This window comes from Anolis carolinensis, chromosome 5 (assembly GCF_035594765.1).
Source record: "Anolis carolinensis isolate JA03-04 chromosome 5, rAnoCar3.1.pri, whole genome shotgun sequence".
In the NCBI taxonomy this organism is placed as follows: Eukaryota; Metazoa; Chordata; class Lepidosauria; order Squamata; family Dactyloidae; genus Anolis; species Anolis carolinensis.
The window spans coordinates 185,984,023-186,005,216 of record NC_085845.1 but is presented as its reverse complement, the minus strand read 5'-3'; the positions used below and the strand labels follow the sequence as shown (position 1 = coordinate 186,005,216).

The 21,194-nt window shown below is 40.7% G+C and overlaps 1 protein-coding gene across 1 annotated transcript in view; it reads left to right on the top strand.

Annotated features, from left to right (window-relative positions):
- The window catches only part of LOC100551673 (sodium- and chloride-dependent GABA transporter 1), a 39,311-nt gene extending 26,725 nt beyond the window's left edge, over positions 1-12,586 (top strand). The window contains exons 12-14 of the mRNA XM_003220828.4: positions 540-640; positions 1,827-1,994; positions 10,496-12,586. Of these exons, the coding sequence (XP_003220876.1) occupies positions 540-640; positions 1,827-1,994; positions 10,496-10,600 (374 nt within the window). The 3' untranslated portion in view covers positions 10,601-12,586. The remainder of the gene's footprint in view (positions 1-539; positions 641-1,826; positions 1,995-10,495) is intronic.
- Positions 12,587-21,194: the final 8,608 nt, after the last annotated feature.

The following is a 21,194-nucleotide window of genomic DNA, read 5'->3' as shown; positions in this document are numbered from 1 at the left end:
ATGTCTTACTCCTTCTTAGCTCCCTTCTTGCAATCATCAGCAAGACCTGAAATGGATTATGAGGACTTCTGTTTTATAATTGTTCTTAACCACACAGAGTGGGGTCATGCTTCAAAAAGTTGTGACTGCAGAATGGACACATCTCCATAGTGTGCTGTTGCACTGCAACTCCCAGCATTCCTTGCCATTTGCTTTGCTGGCTGGTTCTGATGGGCATCACAGTGCAATAACATTGTCACTCATACTTGGAGTAAACACCAAGTGTTGACCTCTTTTGCTTGAACACAACTCCCAGAATACATCAGCTAGTATGGTGAGTCTTATGGGCATTTTAGGCATTGTCATTGGAAAAGTAAACTGAAAAAGCAAAATATTATGTCAACACATAGAACTGGGAGGTAACATAAGGATCATCTAGACCAAACACCTGTCAGAGCAGAAATTCATTGTTTTGACATTCATAGCTGAAATATCACTATGGTGAGAAAATCCAAACACTGTTTTATGTGCAGAGCATATGTCTCCCCGTCCTGTTTTAGGTGTCAACAGATTTTATAGCAATATTGAAGAGATGATTGGTTATAGGCCCTGTGGATGGTGGAAGATATGCTGGTCCTTCTTCACTCCACTTGTTTGCTTGGTAAGAACTTATGGTGCCTTTCACCACTACACATTTATAGTGCTGATTCCACATTGACAGCCGTGATTGCATCTAAAGAGATTGAGATTTGTAGTTTAGTCACCAGACCTCTTTGAAGGGCTGTTGAGGTCAACATTTTATCCACCAAATAGCACTTGCTTTCAAGGGCAAATTAAACATCGTATTATTTATTGATTGTGTTTCTGTTTCTTTCCCTCTTTTGAAAGAAATAGCAGTCTGGAGGTAAACTGAATGTGGACCATAGTGTGGATTTTTAAATCTTTTGCTCTTCAAATGGTCCCACTCCGTGGATGCCAGTAATAGCAGATGTGTGTCTTTCACATCTAGCAATCTAACACATGAGCAAGGAAAGGACTTATGAACTGTTTTGGCAATTCTCAACTTCTCTGGATTTTTTTTGGGGGGGGGGGAGCAGAAAAATGTGAATTTCCTCTCCTGAAAGCATCCAGGAGTAACAACTCACTTTTAAAATAGGTTACAGCTCTCCCCCCAATTTATAACACAGGAAAAGATGCCAATTTTTCAAAATTAGAAGTGGACTTCCAGCCACTTTGTGATGGTCTATGCAGCCCTCAGAGGATTTCAGAGGCAGAAAACTGGCCCCCAGGCAGCCTTTCTCCCCTGACTTCTAGGGTTGCCACACAAAATAATGGAGAGACTCCCATCCCTTTAATGGCTGTGTAGAAGAGGGAAATTCAGCTGAGGATGCTTGCATGAAAAGCAAGACCTGCTGAAATTATCTGTCCCTTATTTCACCTGTGACCCTACTGATCTATTGACTCTGAATATGGAGGTTCTGTTTTCAGCTGACCCTCTATTAAATGGTTTAATGAACTGTGTAAGTCATAGTGAAAGAAGAATGGATGAGTGCTATATAGTCTCTCTGTAGGGATGTTACTATATTCATTTGGATTGTACTAGCTTGAGTGTTGGACTACAACTCTGAAGACCAGGGTTCAATTCCACACTCAACCATGGAAAACTACTAAGTGGTCTTGAGGAAGTCACACACTCTCTGAAAATGCTTTGACAGGGTCACCATACATTAGAAATGACTTGAAGGTACACTACAACTGTTCATGGAGATCATAGGAAAAATATCTAATGCCTACTAGCCAATCCCCTTTCTCTATGCTGATCCTTTCTATTTCTTCTTCTTCTTCAGGGGGTTTTCTTCTTCAGCGTTATTGAAATGACTCCCCTGAGTCTTGGGAAATATGTGTATCCATTTTGGGGACAAGGCATTGGATGGTGCATGGCCTTGTCCTCCATGGTCTTGATTCCAGGATACATGCTATACTTTTTCTTCACTGCAAAAGGAACAATCCAACAGGTAAGAAGAACTCTAAAGCCATTTTCACTTGCATTGAGTGAACAGTTCAGGGCAGCCATGCCATTATGGTAGTGGCTTAAGGGCTCCCAAGTGTGAATGAAGGTCTGAATCCTTTTAAGTTAATCTTTAGATCAGTGGTTCTCAACCTGTGGGTCCCCAGATGTTTTGGCCTTCAACTCCCAGAAATCCTAACAGCTGGTAAACTGGCTGGGTTTTCTGGGAGTTGTGGGCCAAAACACCTGGGGACCCACAGGTTGAGAACCACTGCTTTAGATTGTTGAATGTTGAGTCAATACTTGGGTAAATCTACTGGATTTAATGAGTCTGTTTTTGTTGAATCTAACCATAGAATTCAGGCCTAAGAGCAGAAGCTTGTGTATTTAGCTAACCTGTGTCCTATTTTTTTTAATTAAGGACAATCTTTTATTTAAATGTCCCAGTCTAATTAAAAAGAGAGAGCAGGGGTTGAACTGTTACCTGGACATCACCCAGTAGACTCATAGATCACCTGGTCTTGCTCAAAATGTACGTCTATTTATTTGAATTGCATCCCGCTGTCTTCCACTTTCATTAGGGTTAGGGAACAGGGCCCCATAAAAGTGAAAAACCCATAAACTAAAAAAAAACCCCACTTTTTAATCTAAGAAAATGCCTCTATAAGAATATCTAGGTTTTTCAGCACAACTCCATGCACAATCTCCAGTAGAAATTGACTATAGAGCAGTAGTTCTCAACCAGTGTGTCCCCAGGTGTTTTGGTCTATAACTCGCAGAAATCCCAGCCAGTTTACCAGCTGTTAGGATTTCTGGGAGTTGAAGGCCAAAACATCTGGGGACCGACACATTGAGAAACACTGCTATAGAGTCATATGGAAAGGCTCACAGTTCCCTAGAAGTAACATTTATTTATTTATTTATTTACATCATTTATATTCCGCCCTTCTCACCCCGAAGGGGACTCAGGGTGGATCACATTACACATATAAGGCCAACATTCAATGCCTTTTAAACACAGGACAAAGACAAACAAACATAGCTCCGAGCGGGCCTCCAACTTATGACCTCCTGGTCAGTGACTCATTGTTCTCCCGTCTGCGCGACAACCCCGGGCTAATAATCAAATTAGCAAAAATATAACATAATCAAATTAGCAAAAATTAAACCCATAGCTGTGGAGAGCTAATTATATTATTTTAAAAACATGATTTAAAAAGTTAAAACATTAAAACGTATTCAAAACATTTTTGCAGTATCAGGAGCAACTTGAGAAACTGCAAGTAGCTTCTAGTGTGAGAGAATAGGCCGACTGCAAATATGTTGTTTCAACAGGGGAGTCCCATGACACCTGTAACCAGCCTTGATCAATTGCCTGGCTGCAGCATTTCATTTCCAAACAATTTCCAAAGACAAAGCACATTGCAGCAGTCCAAGAAAAAATAGAAAACATCTGGGAACGCCCAGATGTTTTACCATCCTATGGGAGGCTTCTTTCATGTCTCTGCTTGGGAAGCTGGAGCTGACAGATGGGAGCTCACCCTGTCTTGCAGATTCTTCCACTGCAGATTCAACCACAACCTCCTGCCAGCACAAGGGTTTAAGCCATTGCGCCACTGGGGACTCCATATTTAAAACATAACTTGCAATCAAAGATTAAAAACACAGCACACCACTGTATAGTCACATTATCCCCATAATTAAAATTCAAAGGCTGACCTGAATTTTAAAAAGTCAAAACCAGCATGAAATCTTCCCGTAGGCAGACAGGTAGCCAGTGAAGCTGTTTCGACAGGGGAGTCCCGTGACACCTGTAACCAGCCTTGATCAACAGCCTAGCTGCAGCATTTCATTTCCAAACAATTTCCAAAGACAAAGCGCATTGCAGCAGTCCGAGAAAAGATAGGAAGAACCTTTTTCATTATTAGAAAGGTTTGTAAAAGAAAAGCAGCAAACAGGATGAAAACATGACAGTGCTTAAAAAGAAAAATAGCAGGGAAAGGAATTCAGGAAAGCGTGGATGTCAAACCCGGACCATTCAGTACAATGGATGAAAAGAAATGCCAATAAATGAATAGACTACGGTATGGGCAAAGTTGGGCTCTGCAGGTGTTTTGGACTTCAACTCCCACCATTCCTAACAGCCTCGGGCCCCTTCCTTTCCCCCCTCAGCTGCTTAAGCGGCTGAGGGGGGAAAGGAAAGGGCCCGAGGCTGTTAGGAATGGTGGGAGTTGAAGTCCAAAACACCTGCAGAGCCCAACTTTGCCCATGCCTGATATAGACTGTAGAGTTAAAGCAATTTAACACTATTTTAACTCCCATAGCTCAATGTTATGGATTGCTGGGAGCTGTACTTTGTTAATGGCAGGGTGAAATATGAGCTGAGAGCATCCTCTTGTTGTTGTTTTTTTTAAAAAAAAAAATACCCATGGCTTCCATAAAGGTATCATTTATGTTTCATTATTTCCAGCTGTCTTCAGCAAGCTTCAGTATCTCTCATTCCTCAGGGGATGACGAAACGGAGAGCTCTCCTCTCGCACTGACCCCTTCAGTAATTATTGTTAAAATCCAATTTCCAGCGTTCATAGTCACTGTCTTGAAATTTGATTTGGATGCCTTCCTCTTGACACCGTCATCTCCATCCTGCTGGGAAAATAAATTAATACAGTTCTGCTTAGCTGTGATTTAGCTGCTGCAGCTGTGAGAAGGCAGACATTCAGAACACAATAAGTGTCAGAATCCATCTGTTTTGAGACATAATCAACATTTTGAATTCACACGAATGTGTATGTCAAGGCAGAAGCTGAAACATACCCAGTCTTACCCATTTCTCCCTCTCTATCACACACACACACACAGGATATAGCAGCATAAAATGAAACAAGTTTAGTCTGAAAAGCATGTTGTCAAAGGCTTTCATGGCCGGAATCACAGGGTTGTTGTGTGTTTTCTGGCCTGTAAGGCCATGTTCCAGAAGTACCATATATACTCAAGTATAAGCCAACCCAAATATAAGCCGGGGCACCTAATTTTGCCACAAAAAACCTGGGAAAACATTGACTCCAGTATAAGCCGAGGGTGGTAAATTTCAGAAATAAAAATAGATATCAATAAAATTACATTAATTGAGGCATCAGTAGGTTGAATGTTTTTGAATATTTACATAAAGCTCAAATTTAAGATAAGACTGTCCAACTCTGATCAAATCATTATTCTCATCTTCTTCAGTGTAGATGTGCTTATGTATCTTTTTAATAATAATAGAGTAAAATAATACATGTAATAATAATAATAATAATAATAATAATAATAATAAGTAATACAGGAAAATAATACATGTAATAATAGAGTAAAATAATAAATGCAATAATAATAATAAGATCAGAGTGAAATAATAAATGTATTATTAATAATAATAAAAATAGAGTAAAATAAATGTAATAGTAGCAACAATAATAGAGAAAAATAATACATGTAATAATACCAATAATAATAGAGAAAAATAATAAATGTACCATATATTCTCGAGTATAAGCTGACCCAAATATAAACCAACCAGGACCCTCACCCGAGTATAAGCCGAGGGGGGCTTTTTCAGTCTTAAAAAGAGGGCTGAAAAACTAGGCTTATACTCGAGTATATACAGTATTCTCTCCTGATGTTTGTCCCACATCTATGGCAGGCATTCTCAGAGGTTGTGAGGTTCTGGCACATGACCATACAGCCCAGAAAACACACAACAACTATGTTAAAGTAGGTTCACTCTCAATGCACTCACATTCATGGTCTAATGGAGAAGAGAAAAGAAAGAGAGGGGAAATGGCTGTAAGTTAAAGTAATGTAGCAAGCAACTGGAGATAGTTAAAACAAAAAGCAAGCAGGATGTCACCATAATCCAAACTGGCAAGTAGTAAGTATAGGTATGCAAAGGTTGCTAACTCTAAAAGAAGATCCATCCCTGCTGGTTTTGGGATAACATAACTGGAAAAAATATGGAGAAACATAGCAGGTGAATTGCACCAGTATTTTAAATTTTCATGAATTTTGAATGGGAGGAAAGTTTTTGCAACCAGAAATACAAAACAAGGGCAGGAAGAAGATCCAAGTGGGGTTCAGAGAATCTCAACACTATAATGATGGAAAGAGATTTTACATGCCTAAAAGGGAGGGTAAGCCAGTTTGGTATAGTAGTTTGAACATTGGACTATGACTCTGGAGACTAGGATTCAACTCCCTGCTCAGCCATGGAAGCCAGCCAGGTGATCTTGGGCATGTCAGTCACTGAACCCTAGAAAACCCCATGATACTCATCATAGGGTCATCGTTAAGTTAGAAACTACTTGAAGGCACCCAGCAAAAACACAGCCAGCGAGAGAGTGTAGTGATGGTGATGCTATACTGGAACTGCAATATTCCACGCTAAGGTCTGATAAGGAAAGTGCTTAGGTATGAAAAACATACAAGCAAAGACAAGGCAGAGAGTCCAGAGGATGGTGTGAAAGTGGGAAAAGAGGACCCAAGAATCATTACATAATCTTGTCTGGGGGTATATACATGGTAGAATTACTGCAGTTTGACACCACTGTAACCATCATGGTTGAATGCTGTGGAATCATGGGAACTTAAGTTTTACAAGGTATTTAGCCTTCTCTGCCAAAGAATGATGGTGCCTCACCAAATAACAAATACCAGGATTCCATAGCATCATGTCATGGCAGTGAAAGTGTTTTTTAGCTCAGTAATTCTACCTTGTAGATGCACCCTTTGAGAAACATTTTTAGCTCTAAAACATAATGGAGGAAACTCCCTATTTATGTGAAAAAGCAGTCATCCAGCCTTCAGCCATGGCTTTTCTGTACTTGTTCCATACTATAGAACGGTGGTTCCCAACCTGTGGTCCATGAACCAGCAGTGGTCCCCAAGAAATAAAATATGGTCCGCCGTCTCACCGTTACTACGCTGTTGCAATGAGAGTGACTGGTCTCACAAAACCCTCTTATACTGCCGAGGCAACGGGGATGTCAGGATTGGAGAGGCCGACTACCCATGAAACATGCGACAGCAAGCCTCCTGACTGCTGCTTCTCCTCCTCCTCCCTCCCCATGAGCGGAGCTGTTCCATGTGGTGCCTGGAATCAGGGGCACCTTGGTGTTTTCGTTTTAGGCCTGTTCATGGGGTTATTTGGTGTGCTGATTCAGAACATTACATTGGATAGACCACATCAGCTCTAGATTATTAAATATGGTTTTCTGTGGGCAAGTAGATGGCGGCTACTGGGTGGCATATGTTCTATATCAGAAACTACAGTAGAGATGATGTGGTCTATCCAATGCAATTTCCTGAATCAGCACCTCAACTAACCAAACCGAATCTAAAGTTGACCAAAAATGGATTCGTAACCCTGTAAGTACTAATGCTGGAGAATGGTCCCTGGCCAAAAAAAAAGTTGGGAACCACTGCTATAGAACAATTACAGGACTACATCACCTCCATTTGCTGCACCCTAATGCTAGTAAAAATGGGATATGCTGACTCTTGCATTGGAAGAGCTTTTATTAGAACTTCCCCTTTCTTTTGGACACAGTCCTGCCTCTTCATTTTACATAATTTAGTCCAGATCAGTGAAGAAAATGATTTCTTTTCCTGCAAGTCTGGCTGAGGCCAGCTAGCCAGGCCAGGCTGTCGCTGCCGATGGGTTTGAATAATATCTTATGTGAAGACACACAAAAGAAAGATAGGCAAAAAGGCTGAGGTTAATCAGGCTCGTGGCCTTTCCAGCAGCCTGGCTGGATAATGAAATACATCTGCTTGATACTAACAAAGATAGGCTTGAATATAAATTCCCTTGGTGAGGAGGAGCAAAATTGTTTCTTAGCTTTTCTCTTCAAGTCAAAATTCATGTTTGTACAGAGAGGGGGAAAGCTGTTTGTGCTTTAAAATTAGCTCTTTTTCTTAGGGGGTGAACAATAATAACACACATTTCCTGTTCAAGTCTTTGGAAAAAGCAAGTTTCTTTTAGAGAGACCCATTTCACATATTAGTCCCCATCCCACCCACCCAATCCCGGAACTGCATCTGTAGGAAATGTGCATGACCCATATAGAATATGGAAAATTTGCATTTTCTTTCAACCGTAGCTCTTCCATTATTTCTCCCATTAATCTCTCCAAGCTCTTTCTCAAGACAGGGTTAATTTCCCAAGTTCAGGGAACTCTTGTTAAAGTCAGTGAAGGTTCCTGTTCCTTTTTTTATTATCTTCCTTCTGTAAGAAGCAGGGCTTAGAATGATTACCTTTTTCAGAACTGCAACTTCCCAAAGTCAACAGACACCATGACACCATGATTTGGCAGGGTCATTTCCAATTAATCCTCTGTCGTTCCCCCTTTTCAACTGTTTTTAAAATGTCTCTATTTTTCTTCCCTCCTCCCACTTTCCACTTTTGTCTTTGCTTACTTTATTTGGTGCAAAATGAATGAAAATTCAAGAGTATTTTGCACTCCATTAACTCATTAACTCTTAGCCGATCTAGGCCAGTGGTTCCCAATCTTTGGGCCTCCAGGTGTTTTGGACTTCAGCTCCCACACTTCCTAACAGCTGGTAAGCTGGCTGGGATTTCTGGGAGTTGAAGTCCAAAACACCTGGAAACCCAAAGGTTGGGAACCACTGATCTAGGCAAAGGCAAACTGCCACAGCCTCTCCAAATTGTGTGTTCATCCTCATTAATAACTTTTGTCATTTTGGTCCTACACTGATGTTTCTTGGCCACACATATCCTGGTTTTTTTTTCCTCTGTGAAATGTTGGAGGGAATACAACAGCTCCACTGACATTTAAAGACATTTTCAGGGGCATTTTGACATGGATTTTCAAGTTTTATACCATTCTATTATCAATCCTATTTTTAAAGTGACAGATAGACAATGCAGGAACTTATTATTCCAAACGGTAACATCCTGTATGGGATTACTTGAAACACACTAAAAGGTAGTGGGAGTGATTTTTAAAAAGCAACCTTTCAAGCTCTCCCAATGATAGATTGAATTACCACCCTCATGTTCCTTTGTACACTCTTGACCAGGGTCCTTTGCACTATAATTCCATTTTAACTCCAGTGGTTTCATTGAATGGGATTCTTGGGGTTGCATTTTAGAGAACAATATTCTGAATTCTGAACCGAACAGTTCTAGTATCTCTCCAAACTATAGTTTCTTGGATTCCATAGAAAGCAGTTGTGGCATTTAAAGTGAAATCACAGTGCTATCACTTTGTGGTATGCAAGATCTCTTACTTGCTGAACCCTATCTCTCACAATGGGTCAGCACATTGGATAGCTCTCACTATAGCCCCATAACTCATTTCCTGATACTTGGTTTGGCTGTTAAGAGTTATCGGCTATGGCTGCTCAGACCCCTTTGGAGTAGAATGTGAGTTGTCTAGCAAAAAGACTTATCAAACCCTCCACCCCTGTGCCCATTTCCCTCTTTGTGCATGAAGCTTTGTCCTCCCATCTTGCAAGGATTCCACAATGAGTTTGTAACAGAGTTGAGGCTCGCAGGGAAATGAGATGTTGATGTTAAAGTGGTTCTGACAGGTGAGGAGATGACAGGCCATGTCAGTCCTAATGAGCATTAAGGCTTCTTTAAAAAATACATCAATACTAGGAAAGTTGAACTAAATGTTTCCTAGACCTCATGGGGGAATATCTCAGTTGCGTCTGGGTTTTTTTAAAACATGAAGGTTTTGATCTTATTCCTGAAATTAGGTTATCTTATCTTATTCAGTAATTTATATTCTCAGCAATTCTGAGATAGTTCCTCCTAAAGTTCATGATGAGACGATGACTTGCTACTGACCATGTATATTATCAAGCAACATATACAAGATTAAACCAATTAGTTAATTTGAAGGATTTCTTCATTACCTTTCCAACACAGACATATTTTTCTCCGTCTTTCTCAAGGCGAGTATCAACAGATTAATATATGGCACACAACAACAGTTCAAAACAAGTAACGCCAGACAAAAACACAAAACATCAATTAAAAGAGCATAATTTCTTCCGATGGCAGCTGACTTTTAAAAAGTCCCATGAGTTTAAATTGTCTCAAAATGCTTTAACTGTGTTGAAATGATCTTATACTGAGCCCATCACAGGGGTTTTCTTGGCACAAAAAGCACTAGGATGAAGCTGGTTTTATCTATCTGCCTATTCTCAAAGGAGAACATAATACAATGAAATTAACAGTATGCTTAATGGAAAAAGCATGGGCTACAATCAAGTTCTTAGACTCAAATAAAATACAAGTATTTACATAAATGTGGTCTCACCATTCAAGAGTTACTTTCTTTTTTGTATTTATTTATTGCACTTGTGTGCTGCCTTTCTCTCAGAGTGAGACCCAAGGAAGGATTAGTTGGGATTAGAAATGAAAATTGAGATAATTCCCATTCTCTTGTTCTTGTAAGGTTTCACATATATCCATCTCCTCTCTGTTTATCCTTTGACCAGCGTTTTCGGCTGATGACCCAACCCACGCCGGATGTGGAACTTCAGCACAATGGACTGCAATTGAAGGCTTCACTCAATGGGAGCGCCTCGGAGGCTGCTGTCTAGGCAGAGAAAATGTCCTTTCTGTAACTTAAGGGACTTCAAGGGACCTGTTTATGTTCTTAAAATCTCCTCCCCTCCCCCTTAAAAATAGCCCTGAAGTTGTTATCTACTGGTCTGTAGAGGTTGAGTATCTTCTATCTGAAATGCTTGGGATCAGAAGCATTTTTAATTATTATTTTTGGATCTTGAATTAGCATATATGGGGCTTCTGGGTGGACCAAAGTCTGGGAACCACTACCTCAGGCTGATATTCTTTCCCCTGATCCTTTGTGAGCCACTTACCTTCTGTTAGAACATCTGCAAGAGGAACAGATGGACCCCAAGATTTTGGCAACAAAATCTATATTTCTATATGAATTCAGGAAACAAATTTAAACTAATTTACTTGACAAAAAAGCACCTTGACAAAAGGCATATGTTGGTTTTCGGAGCTGACCAGTGGTTTACATGAAGTCCTTAAATGAAGCATTGTGATTATTTTTTTTTTGAGTCGCAGACACAATTGCATCATCTGCCTCCTCCCCAGTCTTCTGCACTTCCTCTGAATGTAACAGCCATAACTGAAGGATTTCCCACCAAGGGCATATTGTTATAAGTTATCTCTATACTAATGAGAAACATTATTTTGCAATGGCTAAGTCAAGTAAGGGCCATTAGCTATTCTGTTTTTGGTAGAGACAAAATATTAGCATTGATTTTTCATCATGGGTCAGGACAGCTCCCTCGCTTTTTTGGGCTCTCCTTGTGATGAGATAATGAGTGGTGTCATTGTCAACGCATGTAGATCAAAATTTACCACCATGCTGTGGGGCCAAAAGAGTGGGAAAGATATGTTTCATTGATTTTTTATTTTTAAGTGTTTCTGTTTCTGCATTGTAATTTAGGGATTTTCTTGTGGATAGTTTTGCAATTTTAATTACTGTTAGCAGCCTCAACCACAGGGAGCCATAAACATTGGCAATGAAATGAACTCTTCCTCCCAACATAGTATAAAAGGCTTTATATGTTCCCAGAGAGGCTTAAAATGCTGATCCATAAAATGCTGATGTGAAGAAGAGACTGTACTATTATCTGGCACAATCTGGATGTCCTTCTGAATTCTCTTGGCTCCTGGGAAAGAGCTGTTGTTTTGAAGTAAAACCAGAGACATAGAAGGAGTGAGAACTTGCTCTGGAACAGGCTTGTTTTTGAGAGCTATGCCATGTAGTTGGCTATTGAAATCTTGGGTTGAAGTAGTAAATGAGTTGTCTTGTGCTCTGCTCTCTCCACTTACAGCTTGATAAAGTTACTTTTTTGTACTACAACCCCCTGTATCCCCAGCCAGTTTAACACAATCCTGGGTCCTGTGGGCCCAATGATAGGTGAACAATGCAAACACAATTACAGTGATTTATAGGTAGTTTCCAAATGTCAACCAGTTAAAGCCTAACACCAACAGTATAATATATTCTGTACTGAAACCAGCACATGTAAACTGGGATCTTATGTTGCCCAATTCAGCGATGTGTGTGTCAAGGATAAGAACTGGGATCTCATCACCATGAATTAGCTAATATGAATCTGCTCTTACTTTACTCAGTGTGTGGAGGGCAGGGGAGAGGGAGAAGAAGGGCAGAACATTGCCCATCCCAGTTGGTTCAAGACTTTTATCACATAAGGTAGGCAATCACACAATGTTATATGCATCCAGCTCCAACTTTGTCTCTCCCCCAATGAGTCTCCCATCCCTTTTCATTAATAAAACTCACCAATAGCTTCCACCATGTTCCCTTTAATCACCTTAGTGCAACGGATCCCTTCTGCCATCAACCCTACAGTCATGCAGTGTCAATGGGTGAGATTTTCTTCCTCTCCCCTTCTCCCCCTTCATCCTTACTATTCCTGAGCTAGTAATTTTGTTCTCTATCTATCTGCTAGTCTGTTTAATTTATTTTTTATGTTGAAATTGTGAATTAACACTAAAAATAAAAATAATTTGAAACAGGCAGAGTTCTCTCTTCCACTTGTTCTGTCATTTTTGGGAAATTATTTTTTTTATTTAAGATGTTGGCCTTTTTCAGGGTAAGATACACATACACAAGCAGATTCCAACTTATTTTAACATTTAGACAAATAATTAAGACTTCTAAACAATAATGAACAAAGACTATTAAAAGAACCAATAGGAGTAGCAGCAGATCAAATGTCACAGAGCAATATACTAGAATCATGCAAATGCAGATAGGAATAGATATGTCTTTAAAATCTTCCAAACGTCAGGTAAGAAATGAACATGAACTTCCTGAGGGCTCTCCATAGATATGATGCTGTCACATAAAAGGTCCTATACTTGATACTGAACAATGGCACAGCTCTCAGATGGTGATTGTAAAGTTCATGAAAGCTTATACAATATGACTTCAGTTGATCCTGTAGAGCCTTAGAGGCAAATTAAGGTACATCTAAAATGTGCAGGTTCAATCTTTCCCATATTGTTCCCAGTTAGAATCATAGAATAATAGAATTGAAGGAGACCTCATGGGCCATCCAGTCCAACCCTGCAGGAAAACTGCATTCAAAACACCCCCGACAGATGGCCATCCAGCCTCTGCTTAAAAGTCTCCATAGAGTGGGGCAGAGAGTTCCACTGCTGATCAGCTCTCACAGTGAGGAAGGTCTTCCTAATGTTCAGGTGGGATCTCATTTCCTGTAGTTTGAAGCCATTGTTCCACGTCCTAGTCTCCAGTTCAACCAAGATACTTTCTGAAATTAATTCTGAATCAGGAACACTTACAGTTCCCTGCTAGCAGTTTTCTTCCCTTCATTCCCATTTCCCTCCCAACCTTCTATCTATAGATACATACATATAGTAAATCAAGAAAGTGCATATTGATTTAGATTCTTTTTGTGCCATAATTTACTCATGCACTCTTAGACTTCTGCCTACTGAGACACACAAAAAAGGGCCTTCAGCAGTAGAAGACAACCTTTCCCTGGGACTTGAACAATTAAGAATAAAGATGGGCAATGCAGAAAAGTATTATAACAGAAGCAAAACACAAAAATGCCAGTTCCCACATCCCAGATGGTATTTAAAATGCACATCTCACAGCTGTAAGTATTAATCTCTTTTACTGCACCTGGGAGGGGAGGGTTTGTGCCAGCCACCTTAGCCTTCATCTTTCACTGGGGCTTGGTGGGCTTACTTGCTGAGAATCTGTTCATCTAGAGAGAAACTTGTCTGACCCTTGGCTGACCTATCAAACATTTGCTCAAGTAGGTTAGCTTCATTCTCAGATGGTGAACTCTTAATGCAGCAGTGCTATCATAGGTGGACAGCACCCCTCCCTTTCCTTGCTCAGTGAGTCTAGAACAACCATATCTTTATGGTCGGAATTACCTCCTTCTTCCCACTTCCAAGTTTTGGGATGGAGTACAAGCACAAAAGCACAGCTCTTTGCTTCCTGGTCAACCCTACTTACAGACACTCATACCAGTCAAAATGTTCCAAGAGCCCCAGGCTTCTATTAACAAAGTCACTGGACACAAATAGTAGGCATTGCCTAATCTTTCTGTTACCTTTTATTTGTTCATGTCCTGTACACATATAATTCTGTATGCTCTGAAATAAGGAGAAAGGAGAATTTGTCTTATATCATGTGCTGAGGTTATTATAGAGATTTGACTAGTGACACTGTACAACACCAAGGGGAATGTGTACAACCATTTCCCACAAAACACCATCTTGCCATGGTCCAGCATTTCATGTACTTCAAGAATGGGTCTGTCTTTGGATCAAATGAAAGCTGATGTGGAGGAAAGTGAGAAGAACTTGAGAGATGAATGCAGAAAATTAAGGAAAGGAAGAACTTATTTACTCTCATCTTTGCATCCATTTGATGTTCAAAATCACTTGTGCATACACAAATGAGGCAGAAATATGATCAACAAGTATGGCTGCCAAGACCACTATTTACCCTCAGAATGAGTTCTTCAGTTTCCGAATTCTGCACAAGTATATATGAAGCGAGGAATATATTTGTGTTGGCCTTCATCTTTTGCATAAAGGACACTTTCTCAGCCCTTAATAAAGGCCACAAGAGTTGCATTGATGAATTAAACCAAAGGTCCTTCCAAGCCCAGCAATCTCTTTCCCATGGTATCTACCAAATGTCTTTAGGCAGATGGCATGCATAGCTTGGGGAAAGATATGGCTATATTATGTTAAGAAAATTCATGAGAGAGGTGAAGCTCAAGCCAGTGTCGAATGAGATTTGTTTCTGAAGGTATATCACAACCCAACACATTCCAATTAAAGGATTTCAAAACACTTCCCTAAGGGCACAAGTAAAAATGATATACTTTTCTTATGGAGGAATGATATACTTTTCTTACAAAGGAAAGTGTCAACAAGAACTCTGAGAGATCATTTCTTAAAGGGAAAGGGGATGGTCTGAAGATTTTGGAAGGTCTTAAGACTGAAACATATTAGGCTCACCTCTTTCCCTGAGTATTTTCCAAAACATTTGTGCTCTACATCTTCGGAATATGGTTAAGCTCCTTATCTTTGTTTTTATGACTAGTAGCCATTCAGTGTCCTTTCCTGCCAGATCCTTCTCAAGATATTACTAGTCCAATTTAGGACGCAGAGCTGAATAATGTTTCCAATTACTAGCAGCCAGGAATCAGGATAAACAGCTTGCACTTGGGATTTTCACAGCCCAATCTTGGAGGATATTTAGAAATACCAAGCGAAACACAGAGCATTGATTTAATGCAAAGAGAATGGGTGAACACTCCCTGCACATCTAATTACGAACTGTAAGTGGGAAAAAGAAGAGCTGGAGGTACTTGGACCTATTTATCACTACAGGACTGTTAACCCTCAGCAACTGAATCTGCTAAAGTTTATTTGATTAAATTTAATGGTGTCTCTGCTTTCAGTAGTTGAGATTTCACATCAGGGTTGCATAATGCAGATCACACATTCATTTAACTCTTCTCTTTATGGCAACTGAATTCACAAGCCAATCTGTGATTGAATATGTATCCACATCAACAGGATGATATGCATCAGTCAAAAATGTCCAACCAATTCCAGAGGGGAACATACCCATGCATAACATAGTCACAGGATTACAGTCAATGTGTATCAGTAAACCATTTTCTCTTGCCTCGGCACATATTAAAGACCCTACGAAGAAACCTATTAAATCAGACCAAAGAACAATCTATTCAATGTTTGATACTCTAAGTGGACAACCAGCTACTTAAATCTGGAGGTGCATCTACACTGTAAAATTAATACAGTTTGACACCATTTGTATATAATGGGATTCAAGCATCCATGAGTTTTGATATCCATAGGAGAACCTGGAACCAAACCCCAGCAAGTACCAATGATCCACTGTAGTATTAGTAAGGTAAAGGTAAAGGTTTTCCCCTGATGTTAAGTCCAGTCGTGTCTGACTCTGGGGGTTGGTGCTCATCTCCATTTCTAAGCTGAAGAGCCAGTGTTGTTTGTAGACACCTCCAAGGTCATGTGGCCAGCATGACTGCATGGAGTGCTGTTACCTTCCCGCCAGAACGGTGCCTATTGATCTACTTACATTTGCATGTTTTCAAACTGCTAGGTTGGCAGAAGCTGGGGCTAACAGTGGGTGCTCACTCCACTCTCTGGATTTGAACCTGTGACCTTGCGGTCCACAAGTTCAACTGCTCAGTGCTTTAACGTTCTGCACCACCGGGGGCTACCATAGTATTAGTACTACTGCTGAAAACAACAAAAATAATATGTTGAAGACAATGACAAATAGTTGTGCACCATTCACAAATATGCAACTCCATATTAAATGCTTACATTTGCGGAATTGAGCTGAGATAACCATGCACTCAATGCATCCATTACACATTGGCCAAAACGAGTGTAAGTGCACTTGTTAAGAAACGTACACATGTGTATGACAGCAACAGGATTCCAGAGATGTAAAGAAGTGGATACAGTGGAGATTCGGTGCAGCTGATCATTGCTGTGACCTTGCAGATCTGCTTGCTCTTTTGACGTAAGGAAGTTGTCACACCTCTTAAAGTGGATGCAAACATTTGAGCACTGCACTGTGATGTTTCTGGATCAAAGCCATCCTTTGAAGCCCTTGCTTGCATGGTTAACTCATGGAAACCTGTTTAAGAACACTGGGAGGAAAAGCCAGGAAAGGCATGTGCAAGAAGAACCCGACAAATTCCCTTATTAAACAGTATGCTCAGCGATAAAGCCAAGGCCATCTGTTGCCTTGACATACTGGCATCATAATTGCAAACAGAGGGAAATGTGGAAGAGATTCCAGACAAACACAGGGGGAGATTTTGCACTTAGTGTTAAGCTTATTCTTACAGGCTTTGTAGCAGAGTTGGAACAACACAAGGGCAAAATGATCCCCAGTTGAACAGATTCTGACTTCTTCCTTCCTTTCCACTGGAGGAATATTTGGACCTTTTGCAGAGTAGAGTGCAGCAAGTTAAAAAGAGTAAAAACTGACTTATTGTTGCAGGTTGTGTAAAAGAGTAGGTAGACGAAAGAAAGTTACCTAACTTTGGTAGAGGAATCCCTAATGCTAACTCTCATGTCTGTGCAAGCCATCTTCAGATAGATTTGCACTTCTTCTTTGTTTTACCCCTGCTGCCCAACCCCATTTTTTCTACTGTATTCAATATTCAATACTGCCGATTTATGGGCCCGAATATATTGCACAAGATTTCTCTAACTTAAAATGATACATTTTAATATATTGTGTTTATGGTTCCTGTCCCCTTGATCAGGTCATGTAAGTGTTAGTTATTTCTATAATTGTATTTTTACTTTGTTTAATAATGTGTTATTATGTTGTTATGTAATGTTTGTGTTGTTTTTATGATTGGAAACCGCCCTGAGTCCCATCCGGGACATATACATAAATAAATAAATAAATAAATAATTATTATTATAGAGAGAAGCCTCATGATGCTCCCTTCTCAAACAAAGGGTAAGGAAGGATTACAGACTTTTGGGGAGAAGAGAAAAGTGACCACTACATGCAGCCAGGAAGCAAATCACCTTGAATTACATACATTTAAGAGACAGGGGTGAAAACACAGTTCCTCCAGTCCCTGTTTATTCTATATACAAATATTGGTGCTTCTTCACTTCCAACATCCACTCTTTTCCCATCTTTTCCATGACAGTTATTTCAACAGTGGGAATAGAAAGACATCAAAAGGATGCAACATATCTTGATCATTCTGGTTCCCCACAGCATCCAGCACCTGCATAAACATGGCATTTATCATGGGTGTGTGTGGAAGGAGGCAAATACTGAGAGGGGTCAGGGCATTTCCCCTGCAGACTATACTGTCCCAGTCTACCTTACCCAGTCTACTTTTACAACCTCTCCATTTTAATCTATGTTTTTATTAGTTCTTGTCATTTGTTTTTATTGGCTAATGTTTACATTTTTATAATTGTGCATGTCTCTTGTCTATTGTTGTGTTTTATATTGCTATTGTTTTTATTCGGGCTTGGCCCCATGTAAGCCACCCTGAGTCCCCTTTGGGGAGATAGAGGCGGGGTATAAAAATAAACTTATTATTATTATTATTATTATTATTATTATTATTATTATTATTATTATTATTATTATATTATGACACAGCAAACAAGATAGATATGCTGGATTTCATTTCACAAAATCACAAGTCGAACACTTCCCAAGTGTCTAGGACTGTGTGATGTATTTTTGGATGATGCGCGCAGATCCCAGCAGGGTGGCCTTTTGCAGTTGGCAGATCATAATTTTGTCAATGTCTATTGTTTCCAAATGCCGGCTGAGATCTTTTGGCACGGCACCCAGTGTGCCAATCACCACCGGGACCACCTGCACTGGTTTCTGCGAGTCTTTGAAGTTCAATCTTGAGGTCCTGATAGCGGCTGAGTTTTTCCTGTTGTTTTTCGTCAATGCAGCTGTCACCTGGGATGGTAACATCAATGATCCAAACCTTTTTCTTTTCCACAACTGTGATGTCTGGTGTGTTGTGTTCCAGAACTTTGTCAGTCTGGATTCGGAAGTCCCACAGTATCTTTGCATGTTCATTTTCCAATACTTTTGCAGGTTTGTGATCCCACCAGTTCTTTACTGCTGGGAGGTGGTACTTGAGGCATAAGTTCCAATTAATCATTTGGGCCACGTAGTTGTGCCTCTGTTTGTAGTCTGTCTGTGCAATTTTCTTACAGCAGCTGAGGAGATGATCAATGGTTTCGTCGGTTTATTATTATTATTATTATTATTATTATTATTATTATTATTATTATTATTGTCACCCCCAGCATAACTACAAATGACATCGTATCACTTCTAGTTCTAGGAATTGGCTAAATAAGGACATTGTTCACATTTGGGGGAAGCAGGAGACCCCAAATGATCATATTGGGTGGAATGTTTAAACTGATTTTCTGCTGAATTTTTTTAAAGGAAAAAGTCTGGGGCTCTGAGGACTTTGGGACATCTTAAAGGAGGTTTGGGTGGCCACAAGACTGGCTATAGGGGCTTGGTGCAGTCTTTCCCCACCCATGTTTTAGTGTAATGTTCTCATCACCCTGATAATATAAATGCTATGAAGATTTTGTTTTTAGATGCTAGATGATGTTTTTGCTAGCAATTACTGGTGTGAGTCAGGTTAACATATATTTTTGTATTTTTATAGGCGATGTTGGCTTGTATTTCAGTGCGTGGGAGGAAGTGAAGTCAGGCCGGAGGGTAGATGAGGAATCATAAAACTATCAGTTAAATGGAGGAATGTTGTACAACACCCCTGCCAAGAAATGTGCATTGTGTTATAAATAGAACTTCTTTGAGTTCTAACTCAGGACAGAGGCGGGTGACCAGAAAAAGCCTCTCTGGGTAACCTATAGACAACACCATACTAAAATTGTGTGGCTCAATTGCCTAATAAGCACCAGTTGAGTCAAGGCTACTAATTACATTATCAAAATACTGAATAACTCCAGACAAATCTTTATCTCTCATAGCATGGTATTTTGCAGTTAGCAAACAATACATTGTGAACAGAAAACAGCACTCATAGAATAGGTCTTGTTTCTAAGGAAATGATTATGGTTTAGAGCAGTGATTCCCAAAGTGGGCGCTACCGCCCCCTGGTGGGCGCTGCAGCGATCCAGGGGGGCGGTGATGGCACCCATTAGGACACAGGGGCGGGGCCAGGGGGGCGGGGCCTCTTCCCAAGTGCTGGAGACAGGGCTGAGCACCTGAGGCGTCTGATAGGACACAGGGGGCGGAACTAGAGGAGTGGCCGTGGCTTCTTCCCAAGAGCCCGATACAGGGCTGAGAATCTATACCTCTCCTGAGGTGCTTGTTGGGACACAGAGGGCGGAGCTAGGGAAGGGGGCGGGGCCTCCTTCTAATTGCTCAAGACAGGGCTGAGCCTCTATACCTTTCCTGAGAGGCCTTTTAGGACTAAAGGGGGCTAGGGGCGGGGGCAGGGCTTCTTCCCAGGAGCCTCTGTATACCTTCCCTGAGTCGTTTATGAACACGGGAGCGGGGTATAGGGGTTCAGCCCCATGAAGCACTTGGGAAGAGGCCCCGCCTCCTCCACTAGCCCCACCTCCTGCGTCCTGGCAGGCACCGCAGGAGAGGGATAGAAGCTCAGCCCTGCCTCAGAGCTTGTAATGCTGCCCATCCCAGTCCTGGCCGCCCATTTGTGGCCCCGCCCACCTCCCCCTCTCCATCCTGCATCTTGGACTAGGGGAGAGGCTCAGCCCCGCCCTCTTGAGCAGGAGCCACGCCCACCCCTCTAAGCCACACCCCCTTTCCAGGGGGCGCTGAGTAATATTTTTTCTGGAAAGGGGGCGGTAGGCCAAATAATTTTGGGAACCACTGTGTTAAAGGTTCTTTTTGGTTCATAAAAGCTTCCTGATCTGAAATTTCTTTTCCCACCTCAAAAGGTATTGGTGGTTGTGGGGTGTCAGCATCCATTTTTAACAAAGTGATCTGAAATCATTCTTTCCGTTCCTTCTGAATTCAGGATATTGGACAAAGAATCTCATTCTCCTCTCCCTTAAAGTTCTGATCTGGTTTAAGGGACTTCGATAGTTCGTTCTCTTCTTGGCACTGCTCCTACAAGAAATGCAATATACCCCTATTTCCTCCCCAAAACATTCCATGGGGCCAAGGAGAGATTAAGTTTGTTGTCCCCAAAATATCTCTTTCAGGGAGCATTCCCTCTGCACGTTCAGCCTCTCCCATCTGCTTCTCATTTTCCGGGAAGTGTGTATATGTCTGTGTCAGGGAAAGTATTCTATTGTCTTTACATTTCAACCTCTTTATCTCATTCTTCCCTCCTCTTAGCAGCCCTTAAGACTTCATATTGTTTACCTTCAAGTTCTGTCTTGTGAGCTTGCAACATTTGAGGAAATATTTCCCAAAGTGACTGTGCTCTGTGGGCTAGCTATTCAAATAATAATAATAATAATAATAATAATAATAATAATAATAATAATAATAATAGATGTTGCCATCCCAGGTGACAGTCGCATTGACGAAATACAACAGGAAAAACTCAGCCGCTATCA